General features: G+C 36.4%; 1 protein-coding gene and 1 non-coding gene across 11 annotated transcripts in view; both read left to right on the forward strand.

Moving 5' to 3' along the window:
* Positions 1–19,528, forward strand: part of RhoGEF2 (Rho guanine nucleotide exchange factor 2) — a 453,695-nt gene that overhangs the window by 214,149 nt on the left and 220,018 nt on the right. For all 10 annotated transcript variants that reach the window (XM_069821024.1, XM_069821026.1, XM_069821030.1 and 7 more), the window contains one exon: positions 1,624–1,791. In XM_069821024.1, the coding sequence (XP_069677125.1) occupies positions 1,624–1,791 (168 nt within the window). The remainder of the gene's footprint in view (positions 1–1,623; positions 1,792–19,528) is intronic.
* TRNAY-GUA (transfer RNA tyrosine (anticodon GUA)) lies at positions 9,794–9,865 on the forward strand. Its single transcript has one exon. It is a non-coding gene; the product is annotated as a tRNA-Tyr (tRNA).

Genomic DNA, 19,528 nt, shown 5'->3' on the forward strand with positions numbered 1-19,528 from the left:
AACTGTTCCGCGAAACTTATCACTTTCAATTTATATGACGTGGTGTAATTGTTATTTTTCTTTCCCATCTTGAAATACTGTATAAATACAAGTGCACATTAGAAGTGTTGAAAGTCAACTGAAATACAAGTATTTACGGTAGGGCTCTCTACCAAGGACAAGCATTGTTAAAGTAGCGGGACTTTGGGGTTTCTTTTTGAAGCAGGTACTTCAGTTGCTGGTGAATGACTTACGATGGACTGTAGGGAAGGAAAATCCCTACTACACTGAAAAAAAATATGTACATAAAATATGTGCGCAAAATACACGGAGCAAAAATAAAGTTCAAAATAATCCCTTAAAAATTAGGGTGCGCAAAATACGCGGGGGCGCAAATTACGCGAGCAAATACGGTATATGTAATGCTTCGAAATGCAGGTAAAGAATTCACACTTTTTTTCTGTTTTCTGTGAGACTACTAATCCTACAGAATTGTAACAAGTACAGGCATTTCATGGGTTGACAATAGCACTTCTAAGGCATTCTCAGGCCTGAACACCTAATGAGCAACTCTATTTAAGAGTGAGAGAGGAGGGAAAGTATTTCTTAGAGAGTCCGATTAGTGACTGGCAATCCTGTGGTTGCTGGGTCCTTCACTACATTACAGTACATTGAATAAAACAAGTAAAGGAATCAATAATCTGTAAAAGTACAGGTGCTGTAGTTTCTTCAAACCTTCCCAAATTAAAGATTGAGTACAATATCTATCTCATGTGTGACAAATAAAGACTTTTGGTTGGCTGGAAGAACCACTGTACTACTTAAATTCACTGTTGATAATTACTATATATGAATACTGTAACTTTCTACATTAGAATCCCTCATATCCAGCAGCTAAAGGATTTTGCCATTTAATTGGAAAAAAATACATAATTGGTGCCACTATTTTGGAACTACTGCCTATTTGTTTTGCTTGTATGACAGCCATCTAGTGGTATAGCTTCAGCCGCCTAATTAAAAGAAGTTGGACATTACTTCAGTTTCTAATTAACTGACTCTGCCCTGTATTTTCATTATTCAGAACTGCCATCATTTTGGAATTTCTGGCTACTAGGGTGCCAGACACCAGGAATTCCACTGTGCATTGTTTTGAAGAGAGGACAAGCAAAGTGTCAATTACTGTTTTGATTCTAAGCAAATGAAGACAACGATTTTATGTAATCGTAAATTACACAAGGAATCTGAATTTCATTGCTGTCGATATTTGTAATAAGGAAATTGTTAATGACTTCATGTCAAAACTTCCCCCAAACTGCGCACAATGTTATCTCCACAGTAGATAAACAAATACAAAAATTAGCTGCCCATACTAACTGTAAGATTGTAAAATTGAATTTTGACTAAGCATAGGTATTCACAAAAGATAACAAACTATTATCTCCAGGTATGCACCATTGTTTTTTAATGCAACATTATAAATAAGTTCTTATGGGCAGCTAATTATATATCTATCTATTTTCTGTAGATATGTGTGCGCATTTTGAGGCATTTTGATATGAGCTCTTTAAGAGTTTCATTGTGTGTAACTGTAATTATAATCTAGTATATTTGCAGAGTTGAATGTGTTGCTTGTTCACTTGGCAGATTGTGTACTGAATATTCACCGTCACTGTGTCAAAGTGGTAGAAGAGAACTGTCCCGGTCCTTTAGTGAAGAAAGAGAAAGGCAATGATCGAATAAGTAAGCTGATGGAGAAGATACGTCCCGAGCGGGAGGCTAGACGGAAACCAAGCACTCTGAACTTCCCTCAAAGTATGTACAGTTTAATTAATAAGCACTACATACACACAGCACTTGTGTCTTAGGTATAGAGAATACTAGTATTTGAAATCTCTGATTGAGATAATTACACTATACACTATGTCAATGAATGAAACTGTCTGTAAGGATGATAGAAATAATGTAGTTCTGATAAGATTTCATTTCCACTCGTATTATTACAGTCAACCCCTTGACAGGTCAAATCGGCTGAGGCTCTCACCTTTGCAGACAATCAGCATTTAATATCAGTAGTGGTGTCAGTCCTACGTGTCCACTGCCTTTATCCCCAAGGAAATATCCCTGGTGCTTATTTCTGTTAGAGACTGAGTAGACTCCAGGGCAATAGTGTGGCTTGAAGGATTAGATCGATGGAAAAATCCATAACCCCATCGGGAATCGAACTCGCGACTTACAGCTTGCAACATTACACCTACTCTTATTATTAGATACCACAATTTTGTTGTTGTTTAGTCAACTGTCCAAAGACATATCTGAACCTCACAAATGCTACCAACAAAGCACCACTTATGAGGCAACTAGGCCAGGAGATAATGAGGTAGGGTGGCCAATTCCTTCCCCCCCCCCACCACAATCTTTAACCTCGCTAATTAAACTCACATCTTGTTGAGTAAGAATTTTTCTTTTCGTGTGAGCAATACATTTGGGCAACATAACTTGATGTTTATTTTATGACTATATAAGAAAAAATCCTCTGATTGAGGTTCTGACTGATATGTAGATCTGTTATAACAGATAATTATCAGGCAGTACATTTCACTTGACGATATGTGTCAGAGGAAGAACAATTGTTTGTATGCATCTGAAGTCCGACTAGTGTAATATATAGCTAGTCGGCGATGTGTGCAATGGAGGGGGAAAGGAACTGGTCCACCCCACCCCATTATCTCCTGGCCTAGTTACCTCATAAGTGGTGCCTTCTTGGTATCACATGTTGAGGTTCAGACCTGTCTTGAGACAGTTGACTAAACAACAACTAAGAAAAAAAAAATGTTGTGCTCTAATCAGTTTCGAGATTTTAACGACAATTCACATTTTTAGTATTCCTTTTACTAAAACTGTGGCTTTTGACATGTGTCTGTGTACAGATACATCTAAAGTTCTAAATTGTACGAATTTTGCTCAATATTATAAACTACAAAGTAGTTCATCTGAGAATTCGAGATTGATGCATATGAAATATAGTGATTTTTACTACAAAATTAATGGGTCTTAAAAAAAAAAAAAACAAGCAAAATGACAATCTGCTTCAAATTAGTTCTGTGATCTTTCATGATTTTTTGTTTTTTACACAAGATCATGTGTTAAAGCAAATTGTATACTTGGGTAGTGTATGTCTCCAGAAACATTTTGATTAGTGAAATGGATTATGGTTTACATAACTAAGCTTCAATTGAAGATTTCTTCAGTCAGATTTTTAGAGCTTAAAGGCATCTATGTGAATGACTTTTCTCAAAATTGTTTTATTAGACAGTATGGAGGGAGATCAAAATGAGCCTGGTTTTACTCTAGAAATTGTTACATATAGAATTACACCTCCAGTTGAAAATTCCTTCAGACAAAGTTATTATGGTTTAAAATTATTTGTACAAATTACTTTTACAAGTGAACGTCTGGATGGTGATTTAAAAAATAGAACAAAACAAAAAGGCATTTGTTTCTATAAAAACTTTACTTTTCTTAAGACGAAGTAACAACTATACTTTCAGGAACTCTTTATTGTCATAAATAATTTATATAATTTGTTAAAGATCAGTTGTCAGTATTTATAAAGACTCCTTGCTACCTGTGAATGAATGCCCACACCAGAATACGAGGTATGTGAGGTACAGTCATTAAGTCACAGCATATTACAAGATCTCACACACACACTTAAACAGATACACATCATCTCTCAAAGTAGTTGCCATTGGCTGCTATGCACATCAGCCAATGTTGGTACAGCTGCTGGAAACACCACTCAAAGATATTGGCGAAAAGATCCCGTACAGCTTCTCTTGTGGCAGTAATAATCTCCTCGGCTGACTGAAATCTATGTCCATGTAGCTTTGTTTCAAGTGAGGAAAGAGAAGGAAATAATGTAGTGTGCAATCAGGCGAGTATGTAGGATGTGGCAACACGATCTGTTGTCTTGACAGTTCCTCTTGGACAAGAACAGATCGATGTGAAGGGGTTTTTTCGTGTAGCAGTAGCCAGTTCTTCCTATGCCAAAGCGCAGGACGTTTACAATGAATTGATTCGTGCAGACAGCGAAGAATCTCCTTATATCGGATCTTATTTACAGTTGGCCTGTGTAGGATGAATTCCATGTGAAAAATTCCTTATGAGTCAGAAAAAAGTTCCAGCATCACCTTGCCTTTTGACCTGTCCTGTCGTGGTTTTTTCCTTCGTGGCAATAATGGCACTTTCCAGGTAGCCAATTGCCGTTTCAGTTGCAGATCATACAGAAAACACTATGTTTTGTTTCCTGTTATGATCCTGTTGAGAAATATTATATCGTTGTCAGCACTACTTGTTAGGTCACCACAAATTTTCATGTGATCTTGCATCAGGATACATGGAACATTATGCTGGGTAACACGTGACATGTTCAGATCATCAGACAGAATTTTGTGGCATGTGCCATGGCTGCTGCTGCTGCGATTGGGAGTCGTTGGCACACACCAACGTTGTAACTTCTTTGATCTTGCATTTAGTTTGGACTATTTTTAGTCAACGAGTATGCTTATCATCCTCCAAACTATTTGTGCCCTCTGCAAAATAATGGTGCCCTTAAACATAGCACTGTGGCCCAAGGCTTCTTCACGATATACATGCTTGATCATTTGAAATGTTTCACCAGTGGATTTCCCTAACTTTTGGCAGAACTTGACGTTTTCCCATTGCTCAAACTGCGACATTCTCGAGTTCTGCCATTTGCATTCAGCTACCTTTCACAGCAGAGACCGTAGTTCTGCCTACACTATATGCAACTGCCTCTTGATGGGACGATAGAAGAACTGACACAGCACCATCCTGTGGTGTAGTCTATCCTCTGTAGTGCACCACAGGGAAACTATGCTGCCAGTTCACTAACTTATTGTTCGTGCCTCATAGTTCTATATTTTTCCCTTGAGTTGTCTTCTGGTACTGCAGATTGCATGGTAAATAAGTTACATATTTATAATTTCATTACAATATAAACCACAATATTACAGTGCATTTAGTTTTTAAGTTGCTATTTTTTATAAACTGTAAAATAATATCTGCAGTGCCTGGGAAAAGTGACATAAGTCAGTTTCCACAAACCTTTTTTGATCACCTCAACACATTGAACAAACCCTCAATGCTATGCCTATACCTGCAAAATTAAAGACGCTTATAACATCGTTTTAATAGGAAATTCTACTACTATCACTATTAATAAAACTACAAAGACAGCCCCTATAATGATCAAGCAAGGAGTTGCACAGGGGGCTCCACTCTCACCAATTCTATTCAATGTTGCCATTGACTTCGTGATGAAGGAATTAAGCGAAAGTAATATCTCTGGAGAATATGGATACAATATATCACCTCAATTAAATAATCTTTCCATTCTTGCATTTGCGGATGATCTAGTATTATTGTGTAAAAATAAATCTGCTGCTCAATATTCAACATCGCTGACTATGAATTCCTTAGCTAGAATTGGTCTTGCAGTAAACCTGCATAAAAGTAATGTTATACATCTACGTAAAGGATGTCTCTGCTCTGATTCCCTCACCTTGATCGATGGACAAGAAATATCTTGCATCAAATCGGATGAAGTTATAAGATATCTTGGCATTACTTTTAATGATGAAATAAAATTTAATGCGGCGCAACTAATTGAAAAACTGACAAAAAATCTTAATCAGCTGGTCACTTCACCCTTACTCATGCCTGACCAAAAGATAAATATATTAACCCAGATAAGCCCAAGAATTTTTTGTGATAAAAATACAGTAGCATATTAGTTACTCTCAAAAATCGGTTAAATGATGTTGAAATAAACTGAAACAAGGAACATATTTTCTAAAGCTAACAAATACTACCAACATTATCGCACAACTTATAAAATGTCTCTAACACCAACAATGACATAATATCCGAAGGCATTGCAACTGTCCTTAAAAAAGGACGGTGGGAAAATCTGGGTTAAATCAATATATCTGGCCTCAGTTGGTTTACCCCTTCCAATGTGCTCCTTTAAAAGATCTTAAAGTGAAATTTCTATCTGATATTGACAAATTAATTCGCAGCGCAGTTAAGGAAATAATTAACATTCCTACTGACACCCCGGATGCTATGTTGTATGTACCAAGAAGATTGCGAGGTTTAGGAGTATTTAAAGCCCAGTGGGAAGCTTACCTTCAGCACTTAAATATTTGTCAAAGACTTTTACACGTTGACAACCCTCATGTAGCAGCCACTCGAAATCTTCCAAACGAAATTGAACATTGCATCAAACAATTACCTTCGATTGCTCTGAACGTATTTCTTCTCAAAAACTAAGAAAAGCATTGCGTGAAGATTCTTTTCATCAATGGAGCAAATTGAAAAGTAAAGGTTTGGGAGTTGTTTTCTATTCTTACTGGAAGAAAGGTAATTCGTGGATCTCAACCAAAAAGGGACTTTCAAGCAGTCAGTGGACACAAGCCATTAAGATGAACTGTAATACAATACCTGTACGTACTCTCCCTGGTAGAACTCTTGACTCAACCCATTGCAGAAGATGCGACGAGCAAGAAACACTTCCTCACGTCTTGGGTTTCTGCCATCATGGAGAATTGCTCCGAATCAACAGACATAATATGGTTCGTTCTCTCATCGCAGCTTCAATCCATCAGAATGCTTCCTATGAGGTCTATGAGGAGGTTGGTTGCATCTCTTCTGATAGCTCTACTAGACGTGCTGATATCATCATAATTGATCGGCAGAATTGTCATTCTTGATCCCACAATCCGTTTCGAGATGCATGAGCAACAGCCACAAGAGGTGTGTCGTGAAAAACAAGTCATCTATGAGCCTTGTTGTCAGAATCTTGGAGCACAATACCACATCACACATTGGACAGTTTTTGGGCTCATGTTCGGTGCCCGTGGCACGATCCCACGTGAAACTTTAAATCAATTTAAACAATATAAAATTTCTGATGCAACGATTGATGCCATAGGATCTCACGTGTTAAAATCATCCTTAGCTATAATTAGTAATCATTTGTACCAAACAAAATTTTTATTGTAAATGATTTCCTATGTTTTCTTATCTTAATGTTTTTTTTTTTTTTCTTTCCAAGTGTCACAAAATTGTTTTGTTTACTTATTATTCTTTATGAACTGATTAGTAGGCCGATCTATCGAACCCTTATTTAGGGCGGCTTTTGTTTATACAAATTATCTGCTCGCTTGGAAAAAGAGACCTAAGTATTTCTCCCATTACAATAATTCGTACAGAAAAAAATCAAATCAACATAAACCAGTGTAAGTTGTCAATAAATTATCAAAAAAGGTTTGTGGAAACTGACTTATGTCACTTTTCCCAGGCACTGCAGATATTAAAAGTGATTACATCTGCTGAAAGCTGCATACTGGTCTTTATCCAGGTGACCTGTATTCAATCCCCGGCCTGGTCATGATGAAGTATTTAGTGGGCAAGGCAGACATTGGAGAGGACTTTTCTCGGAGTACTCGTTTCCCTCTTTCATTCCATCAATACACTCCACCTCCCCCTCATTTTATATATCGTCTGTAATAGTAAAAATAGGCTGGGGTGAAGTTGTGGAGTATTTTCTGGTTTCCATTGCTGATACAGGATTTAAAGACTTTGAGCTTTGTACCCTGGAACCTAGCTCTGTCAAGGCTGCCTTTTAGCACTGGATTCACGAATACCATCCAGGTCACCCATTGGATGTATAGGGCGCATAATGGGCCAATGAGTGTCTTAAGTCCATGTATCTATCTTGGATCTGGCCCTCTAAAGCTAACACAAGCCAGTATGTAAATACCTATTTTGTGTACTAAGCGAATTTGTGGAAAACTAATTACATATGGTTCATTCACTTATAGTTTTCTGCCCAAGGGCAGGTCTTTCACTGCAAACCCAGCATTCTCCAATCTTTCGTATTTTCAGCCTTCATCTTAGTCTACGCATATGATCCACATATCTTAATATCGTCTATCATCTGATATCTTCTTCTGCCCTGAACTCTTATTTCGTTCACCATTCCTTCCAGTCCATCCTTCAGTAGGCAGTTTCTTCTCAGCCAGTGATCCAATCAATTTCTTTTTCTCTTCCTGATCAGTTTCAGCATCATTCTTTCTTCACCCACTCTTTCCAACACAACTTCATTTCCTATTATGCCTGTCCATTTCACTCACTTCATTCTTCTCCGTATCCACATTTCAAAATTTCTAATCGCATCTCTTCACTTCGTCATAATGTCCATGTTTCTGCCCCATACAGTGCCACACTCCACACAAAGCATTTCACTAGTCACTTCCTTAGTTTTTTTCCAGAGTACGTATGGTTATAATGTACATATTATAAAGTAAATCAGATATTCCCAGAATTTGAAAAAGAAAAACACTCATCTGCTTATTTGTGACAAGTGAAAAAAAATTCCGACTTTTAAATTGCACTTCTGTAGTTCGATCATGATGATTATTGAAATTTTTGCCTGACGGTGAATCACCATACAACCATACAATTTTTAAAGCGTTGGATATCTTATTTTTTGGATTATAAAATGTGTGTTTTGTTTGTAGTTTAAAAATCGAAAGTTTGTCTTATTTGAGTATATAATAAATTTGATGTGTTTACATCTTTTGAATGGTAATTCAAGAAAATAGTCTGTACACGGGAATATAATTTGCAGTATGACAAAAGAACTAAAATTCATAAAGTATAATCAATTATAATGAGAATGTACCAATTTTTTTTTTCAAAGATTTCTGTCATTAGAAAAAATAATAAATCATGAAATGTTGCCAAAAGTTCAAATGTTTTAACACTTTATTTTACTCTTTGGATAGTCTATGGTTGTGACTTTCCACCTTTTTCTGCATAGAAAATTATTACACAGTTTGTTATTCATGTAATGCAAAGAGCAGCATCAGTGATATGATTTCAACATGCTTGCTTGATTTTTTAATGAGATTCCGAGGTGAAGGCCCAACACAATAAGTGATTAACTGTGATTCTCCCTCATGTGTAACACAGTGTACACCTGATGTGGGCAGCGTTATTCTTTAAATTAATTAATTTGCTACTAAAAAGAATAAAGAATTTTTCTCCGTTCCATTACTCTTTCATCGTATGATGACGCAGAATATCTGCATGGAAATATCATATGTACTTCGGTACATTAAAATAATATATATGATATGCGTAAATCACTTCGTGATTTAAGACAGCGCTTATTCCGTCGGATCCCGGCCAACTAGTCACTCATATCGAGTGCACCTCAGCACATGTGTGGACTTCGGTCCTGCGTTCATAGACATCTATGACGTAGTGCAGAGGGCGGCCACTAGAGGGAACCCGAGAGTTGGAGCTTACTCTGAGACGATTCTAACCGGTGTCGGAGTTGTATCCGGTGTGGCTTAGTGGATAAAGCATCAGCACGTAGAGCTGAAAACCCGGGTTCAAATCCCAGCGCCGGAGAGAATTTTTCTCCGTTCCATTACTCTTTCATCGTATGATGACGCAGAATATCTGCATGGAAATATCATATGTACTTCGGTACATTAAAATAATATATATGATATGTGTAAATCACTTCGTGATTTAAGGCGGCGCTTATTCCGTCGGATCCCGGCCAACTAGTCACTCATATCGAGTGCACCTCAGCACATGTGTGGACTTCGGTCCTGCGTTCATAGACATCTATGACGTAGTGCAGAGGGCGGCCACTAGAGGGAACCCAAGAGTTGGAGCTTAATCTGAGACGATTCTAATCGGCGTCGGAGCTGTATCCGGTGTGGCTTAGTGGATAAAGCATCAGCATGTAGAGCTGAAAACCCGGGTTCAAATCCCGGCGCCGGAGAGAATTTTTCTCCGTTCCATTACTCTTTCATCGTAAAAAGAATAAAGTTTAAATAAAAAAAGTCGTCGTATGGTATGTTATTTTCTTTGACTACTGTAATTGCTATTTGTGTTTTGGTTTTCATAAATGAGGAGACCCATTAATAATATATTATTAACGCAGTTAAAATTTGGGTCATACAAACAACAATTCTTACCAGATGTATGCATGGTCATGTTAACAGATTCGTTGATATAGTAGTCTCAAAAAAACTGTAACATTACAACAGACCATCTTTCGAGCACATTGAAAGAGTATAATATAGGAAATTTAATCTTTTTGATAATTGAGGTTTATATACGACATAAACTGATCAATGTGTTTTATTGCACAATACTCATGGGTTCAGATCTGGCCAGAGGCAGAAATAACGCAAAGCGTGACTTTATAAAATATGACTTGGAACAACAACTACCTTTCAGGGTAGCTGGGACATATTATGTTACATTTTATCAGTAAAGACAACTGATAAGTGACAGTTATTATAACAGAGAAGTGCTATGAATATGAGATGAAAATCTTATTAAGAAAATTATATCTGTTGTGGAAATCCAATGTTCAGTTGTAGATCTCTATGTTCCCTTATTTTTAGTAATAATGAAATGTTCCAGTTTTATCGAATTCTCTGGAAGTAAACAGAACAGATATGGAATTATTGACAAACTACATACAGGATATCAAATTTCAACGAAGAAATTAAGTCTTCCACAGACACTTGCTTTAAACAGAGTCTTCTCCAGTGCAGAAGATGTAAGTTGTCACGTGACTTCCCAAGTTTAAGTCCATTATGATAATACAAAGGCAATTTTATCTTGTGTATCAAAAGGCACCATCAGATGGCAAGAAGATAAAAACATGGCACAAGAAGCTTTCTGAGATTGGAGTAGCTCAAAGATCGTGGAAGAGACTGGCATTGTGTCACTGAGCAAGTAAGAGAACGTCTGATAAGTATTTTTCCAAAATCCATACAAATCAATCTGTTGATCTTCATAGGAACTGGAGATACCATCTGCAACTATGTGTGAGATTGTCCAAAAACAGTAAAGTTATTGTATGTGTAAAAGGTGCATCTTCTGCAGAATATAAAATCATGCCACAGCAATTGAAATTGTTTGTAAGATGTCTGATCTCATTTACACAACTCCCATCTTTCTAAACTACCATTTGACAAATTCACTTTTCATGTCTCTGTAACATTGAGCAGCATGTTATGGAATTACAGAATGTGCATTTCGTAATGAAACATTTGCAAGTGAGCTTGAAAATGAATGTTCGGTGTACATTCGTGCCTAGCATAATTATCAGATTGTTTTTCTTGTAAAGAGCAATGTCACAGGAAATACATGCCTGTCATGCTGCAACTCTACAATTTTTTTTTCATTTAAACGTAAAAAGATGAATATATTTTTTCAACAAGTGGGTGTTCTGCAGCAGTGATTCCAAGCCATGGGTGAAAATTTACTAGTCGTTGGAGTATTTGAAATGATCCATTTGGCCTCCACATTCTCTTGATGCATGTTGTTGGGTTTCTTTTCGTGGGGTTAAATTAAGGACAGAGTTCTTTCTCTCAAGTATGGGACCTCGAAAGTCACCACATTGAGATTGTAGAAGTTGTTGGTATGTGCAGTCTGACGAAGAGACAGTGATAGTTAATCGAAATGAAAATTGAGTACAGACCAGATATCCTGTCATCAAGGAAGCATGCATGGTCGTTTATTATTATTATTATTATTATTATTATTATTATTATTATTATTTTATTTTTTTTTTTTTATTGATTTTTTTTGTTAAAATTTGATAGTGTTGAGAACTGTAGTTAGTCGGTGCTGTTTTCATATCTTTACTGCTTACTTGCAGAATGATAAAATGTTGGCATTTCATTTCGAATCTCTTCATGGTTGTCATCATCTAGGTTGAATAAACTATAGTTTAAAGCAGGGGTCGTCAGCACAGAGCATGTTGGGGCTAGCCTCTCTTACCCGCGGAAAACGCAGTGCACTATAGTGCTCTTGTAGTTGCTAGCGGGTATGCTCTCCATCTCTCCCTGTTGCACTACAGTGCACACAGGACGGAACCGCGTACCCATTGCACATTTCAGCGAGTGCTGACGACCACTGGTTTAAAGCATAATTAAATTTAAAGACTTACTTACTTACTTACTTTTAAGGAACCCGGAGGTTCATTGCCGCCCTCACATAAGCCTGCCATTGGTCCCTATCCTGAGCAAAATTAATCCATTCTCTATCATCATATCCCACCTCCCTCAAATCCATTTTAATATAATCTTCCCATCTACGTCTCGGCCTCCCCAAAGGTCTTTTTCCCTCCGGCCTCCCAACTAACACTCTATATGCATTTCTGGATTCGCCCATACATGCTACATGCCCTGCCCATCTCAAACGTCTGGATTTAATGTTCCTAATTATGTCAGGTGAAGAATACAATGCGTGCAGTTCTGTGTTGTGTAACTTTCTCCATTCTCCCAGGTATTTTCCTAAGCACCTTATTCTCAAACACCCTTAATCTCTGTTCCTCTCTCAAAGTGAGAGTCCAAGTTTCACAATCATACAGAACAACCGGTAATATAACTGTTTTATAAATTCTAACTTTCAAATTTTTCGACAGCAAACTGGATGATAAAAGTTTCTCAACCGAATAATAACAGGCATTTCCCATACTTATTCTGTGTTTAATTTCCTCCCGAGTATCATTTATATTTGTTACTGTTGCTCCCAGATATTTGAACTTCTCCACCTCTTCAAAAGATAAAGACTATATAAGTAAAAAGAAAATGGCTTAGATACATGTTTCTACTAATTCTGTTACTACACAGTCTTGCTATTCTCGCTGGCGTGGTTACATCTATATGGGTACCATTGTGTTGACTGCAGCTTCTCAGATCTTGTAAGTATGAACGGAGTCAAATGTATGCAAAAATGTATTAGAAGAAAACCTATCTTGAAAAACAAATTTCTGTTGTTTTAATACTTACACCAGATCATATTACGTTTTGTATTCACAGTTGTTGTCCTCTGAGTATAGTGCACTGTTAGTGCAGTGTTAGGCTGAAATCCAGTCTATGTTCTTGATTACCTGGAAGAAATATTTACTGTTGCACGACATTCTGAAATTAAGTCGTAGTGATTTACCTTATACTTTGGTGCACCACAGAAACCATGTTCTCGTAAATATTTGTACAAAAAGTATAATTGTTACACATTTATTCTTAAACTTGACCAATCATCACAGGAATTGAAGATTTTTTTTTTTTTTCAAAATCGATAAATATACAAAATTGTTTTCCAATGACATCAAGTTTGTGATCATGAACATTTCAATATAAAGTTAAACCCTTTCTATGTAGTGTGAAGACATAGATAAAAATGTAAAGTAAGAAATTCTCTGTGGCAATTTTGAAACTATGTTTAAAGTTAAAAATATAAAGAAGAGAGTTTCAAGTCAACTACGGCTGCTGTGCATGATATTGCCATTGTTTTTATTCTTTGATTTTGTTGAGAAACAAGTAAAAAAATTAAACTTGGAAAAAAAAGAGTGTAAGTTTTAATATTGTAATTGAACAAAAGATTGATACATAAATACTATAGAGAGAAGGATTTGATTAAATCATCAGCCCTCCAGTGAGGGTGGCCACAAGGATCCAGAATACAGAACAGTTACGTTTTTTAAGTCGATTAATTAAAAAAATACTAAATTTTGGATTTGAGATGCGCTTCATGCCAAAATGTCATATTGATAAAATTACCTTTCTTGAAAATATAGATGATATTGAATGATATGTTAAGAGTCCCTAAGAATTTGTAATAAGATGTTTTGTATTTGAAAGACTTGGAATTTTAATTTCACTAATAGTTGGTAGGTAGACTGTGGAAGGGAATCTCTCGCTCCAAATAACATACCTTTGACGACCCACATAAAAATGACTGCTGCTCGCTATATAATGACCTCATGTCACTCCACCACCTGAAGGCAGCTCAACTTTTATCTTTAGCTTTTGTTAGTTAAGTTTCACAGGGAAGTAAAAAGGCGAGTGTCTAGGGTATTTTTTGTAACTGGAGAAGGTACGTTTTGTTATACTGGACAGTGGCTTTACATTTTATTCTAATATTCACTTGACTGCTTTGCAACAACTCTTACAGAATTCTAAAATTGCGTGTGAAGTGGCATATACCAACTGCAATTTTGGCTTGATTTCCGAAAGCATTGAAAAGTTGAAAACTGAGAGGACTATAGTAGGCCTTTTATCGAAAACTATCGAGGTTTCATTCATGGAATCAAAATATAAAATCAATGCTCTCCATGGAACCAAACTCATTGCTATCCATGGAACTGCAGGTAAGCAAGTCGTAAAAAATTCTAAGCAGTCCTTGAAAGAAATCAGGGTTACACCAGTTTATTATTGTTAATCAGATCCTCGGTGGAGAAATGCGAAACCCTCCAGAAGACATTGCTGTCAGCCACATCCATTTGTCTAAATATGCACCAGTAACCTCATGCAATGTCGAGAGATAGTTTTCGATGTATAAGAACATTTTTACAATCGCTAATGGAACTTAACTCTTGAAAATGCGGAGAAATATCTTGTGACATACCGTATTGCAATTCATTCTCCGATTAATTTTAGAATCGCACAAAATAACCATCTCGTGAACAGGGTATTAGTTGGAAAATTAGAATTACCGATACTCACCTAACCCTTTAAAATTTTCCGGACTAGCTTGAAGGAATGTTGTTCTGCAGTAATTTTTCTTTCACCACAGGGGATTTCGTCTACTGATTGCCTCCCAGTTGACAGCCAGGATTTCACATGACAGTGGGTCGGATTCAGAAAGAGGAGATTCGGTTAAATTGATGAACATTAAATCAGCTATATGTTCCACCAAAGGAACATTTCTTATTGGGGTTACAATCTCATTTATGGAGCTAAATGATCGTTCACACTCTGCTGTTAACATGACAATAGTGTCCAAAGCTCAAAGAAGTGCCAATAGATCATCTGGCTTCCTTTCATAATTCCTATATTCTTTATACTCCCTAAAAGCTCGAATAATTTTCCTATTGTCTCAAATTCTAAATTGATTATAGACGTGCACTATACTATCTTTTCCATACATTATATCTAGCTCTTCAGGCCATTTGGATGGATTTAACACAGAGAAGAAGTTACTACCATTTTGCAAATCGTCATTCATTCCTCTGTGAGTGGACTGAGTAGTTAATAATCTTGATTTCAAATTGGCAGTGAGACTACTATACAACTGTCTGCATTGATGTCTTGTATGTTATTACATCTTGACAGAGACACAGATTTGAATTTACCGAATTTAGCCACCTTGATGTAATAGCCTGGATTTTGCTGCAATGACTGAAATACTCCAATATTTCTTTTTATCAGTTTATCTGCTGTTGATGTTTCCGTAAACTAGAATATTTAGCTCTTTCTTTTCGATCTCTTGTAACGTCATTCTGAGTCTTTTCAAAATGGGAATATAAACTCTCAAAGTTTTCCAACACAGCATGTAGATTTCTTTCAGTTGAAACCCTCCAAATTGTAAAAATTTTACCAATATGCAAAATTCGTTGCCCCCAATTTTTTTTGCATAGGCGTTTAGTTCTCTTTGGTTCTTAGGAGACTGATTGTACAGTACCCATATAGAGCATATAGTTTTTCTAAAATATATTTGAAACTAAGTTATTCCATGGACTTCTCTAATGGAATCATTAACAGCTAGCTCTAGCCTATAGTTACTATAATGCCAAATTATGATGGACGGAAATATTTTTTTAAGTTCCACCCCTATACCACTCTCTCTACCTATCACTGTTGATGCACCATCACATGAAACACTTACGAGTAATATTGGAAGCTGTTCCACTCTCGAGTTCATTCAGATCTAAAAACATAGTTTGACACCTTGCATTGAAAATTTTAAACACACAAGTATTGTCTGTTTTTTTGCTTAGTGTGGTAGATTCATCTATTACTTACTTACAAATGGCTTTTAAGGAACTCGCAGATTCATTGCCGCCCTCACATAAGCCCGCCATCGGTCCCTATCCTGTGCAAGATTAATCCAGTCTCTATCATCATATCCCACCTCCCTTAAATCCATTTTAATGTCCACACCTGTGGAGTAACGGTTAGCAAGTCTGGCCGTGAAACCAGGTGGCCCGGGTTCGATTCCCGGTCGGGGCAAGTTACCTGGTTGAGGTTTTTTCCTGGGTTTTCCCTCAACCCAATATGAGCAAATGCTGAGTAACTTTCGGTGTTGGACCCCAGATTCATTTCACCGGCACTATCACCTTCATCTCATTCAGATGCTAAATAACCTAAGCTGTTGATAAAACGTCGTAAAATAACATACAAAAATTAAAAAAAATAAATCCATTTTAATATTATCTTCCCATTTACGTCTCGGCCTCCTCAAAGGTCTTTTTCCCTCTGGCCTCCTAACAAACACTCTATATGCATTTCTTGATTCGCCCATATGTGCTACATGCATTGCCCATCTCAAATGTCTGGATTGAATGTTGCTAACTATGTCAGGTGAAGAATATAATGTGTGAATTTCTGCATTGTGTAACTTTCTCCATTCTCCTGTAACTTCATCCCTTCTAGCCCCAAATATTTTCCAAAGAACCTTATTCTCAAAGACTCTTCATCTCTATTCCTCTCTCAAAGTGAGAATCCAAGTTTCACAACTATACAGAACAACCGGTAATATGACTGTTTTATAAATTCTAACTTTCAGATTTTTTGACAGCAGATGACAAAAGCTTCTCAAGCGAATAATAACAGGCATTTCCCATATTTATTCTGCATTTAATTTCCCCCCGAGTGTCATTTATATTTGTTACTGTTGCTCCAAGATATTTGAATTTTTCCACCTCTTCGAAGAATAAATCTCAGATTCATCTATTAATATACTTATTTTCTGCTTGTTTCCTATAGTGTGTTTCATGATCCTTTCACGCATACTTTTACCAATATTAGATGTAATGTTAGTGCAAGAGAAATTTGTGTGAAGAATTCTTCTCATATTGAGCCTGAATGGATATCTATATCAACTGACATATCAATGTAAGGTCCCTGATATTTAGCAATTTTATAAACTCTTCTAAAAACAGGAGCAGTGGTTTCAGCATCGTCTTGTTGCAGTGTTATAACCCCATGTTCTAAGTTTTGCTTTTTGTTCAATTCTGCTATTTTTGATGCAGCTGTGTGTGATTTAATTAGTTTATGTTCACGAATTCTTTTTCTTCAGTTTTTGTTGTTGAGCTTTTTTATAATTTACTTAAAAGTATATTTTCCCCTTTACCTATTTCTGCAAAATGTGAAGTCCCCGAGACTTGTTAGGAATAAAATTTGCTTCTGAACATATCTTACATCTTAAGCTACCTTCATTAATGATGATCCATAGATTCTCAGCACTAAAATAATTCCACTGACCTGAGGTCCAACTAGGAGGCAAAAAAAAAAAAAAAAAGATGTCATAGGATGAGCGCATTACACAATTTATTGCAGAATTTCCGAAGTACTGTACCTACTACACTTTCCATTGCAGCATTTGTTTCTTCAATCAATGCCACTAAATTACATGGGCCTGTGCCCACCCAATAATTTGTCGTATTATTATTATTATTATTATTATTATTATTAATAACAACAACATTTTTATTATCACATCGTCGTCTCATTTGAGGTGAGTGATTTATTGAAATCAATGAAGACAGATTTTTAAATACGTAAGTTAAAGTAAGGAAGCATTGTTGGGCCCTTGTATGCAAAGAGTTAGCTAGTTAATAATAACAGTGAACTCATGTTTTTAAATTTTAAATCATACAGAATACATCTTAAGAGAAAAGCAACAATGAACAGTTTAATTTAATTTTAGTTTGTGCGAACGTCGCTGTGCGGTTAACTACGTGATTTTCTTGTGCTGTTAATCAAGACCATGGATAAATTTTTAATTAAAAGACTGCAGATAGATTCTACCCAACGTGAGTGGAAACTCAACGATCATAGACAACCATCCTGTACCGATGCAATGGATTTGAATTCCGTTCAAAAATCAGCTGATTTACAAAGTTCGTCTTCACATATTTCAAAACTTTGTGGTTCTGTTTTATCGTGCAAAAGCGAAGTAAAGGGTGCTAGTAAGGGTAGAATTTTCCAAAATTCATGGCAGGACAAACATTCGTGGATTTTGTACGATGAACACAAAAAAGTGGTATTTTGTAAAGTGTGCAAGGAAGTTTGTGATAAAAAAGTATCAAATTTCTCCACCAAAGCAGGCCCTTGTTTCATTTCCTTCAGCTTTTCCAACTGGAAACATGCCTTAAGAAAATTTAGTGCCCATGAAATATCCTAGTGCCACAAAGAATAATGTTCCAAAGTACTGGCGGTGCAGAGTGGAGTAAATGTTGCATCCAGTTTGAATCTTGCATAGTTGCAAGATCTTCAAAATTCTTGTGTCACCTTACATAAACTATTTTCATTGTTGTTATATTTATCAAAGCAGGGACTAGCAATCCGCGGGCCTAAGAACAAAGCAAGCAATTTCCATCAAATTATCAACATAAATAATGTATATTTACACAATTATTCCTTGAAATATTTTTCTACAGTTACTTTTTTCAATACAACACAACCTTTCTTTGAAAATGTATATAATGCAAGTTACTCTTTTCATTGAGCCAATGTATAATGCTTCTTATGTAGCATTTGATATACTAATGAATCGGTTACGTTGTTCCTATAAGAATTAAATTAATAATTCACTGTAAAGAACTAGGTTTATATATGTGTGTGTAATAATAAGTAATAATTATGTTTAACCATTACGAGGTCTGAACAAAAAGTTTCAAGACAGTTTTAATCTAAAAACAATGGAGATATTTACAGGATAACTAATGCATGTCTCCTACAAAGTACTTTCCCCTTGATGTAATACAGGTCTGCCAACGACCCTGCCTGCATCTTTGGAAGTCACTTTCCTGGAGACTGTTTAGTTCCTTTATCGCATTCTCTTTAATGGTGAAATGTCATTGAACCTACGCCCTTTGAGTTTCATTTTAGTCGGGAAAACAACAAAACGTCTGCAGGATCTAAATCTGGTGAATAGGGAGGATGGGGTAATGCAGGGATTTCTTTTTGGGCCAGATCTTCTTGGATGGAGTTTGTGCATTGTCATAGTGGAGAATCCAACACTGATTTTTAAACAATTCAGGATGTTTTTTTTTCACACTTTCTCGCGCAAACTTATTAAAAATCCATTGTAGAAGTACTGGTTAATTGTTTGGACCTTGGGAACAAATTCATAATATACCACACCTCTGACGTCAAAGAAAACAGCATTGTTTTGACATTTTTAACTTCACTTGTCTTGCTTTCTTGGGCTGAGGAGAATTTGGTGATTTCCATTGATTGAGCCTTTGTTTCTGGATCATCTCCTTACATCCATGTCTCATCACTGGTTATGATACGAGCGCGTACATGTCAAAATGTTTCGGTTCGCTTCGGCGAGATTTTTCAGTTGTTTGCACACACGACAACAGCCTTGCAATTCACGAAATACCAACAAAAGGAACAGCCTTCCAATTCAC

This window comes from Periplaneta americana, chromosome 3 (assembly GCF_040183065.1).
Source record: "Periplaneta americana isolate PAMFEO1 chromosome 3, P.americana_PAMFEO1_priV1, whole genome shotgun sequence".
Classification (NCBI taxonomy): domain Eukaryota; kingdom Metazoa; phylum Arthropoda; class Insecta; order Blattodea; family Blattidae; genus Periplaneta; species Periplaneta americana.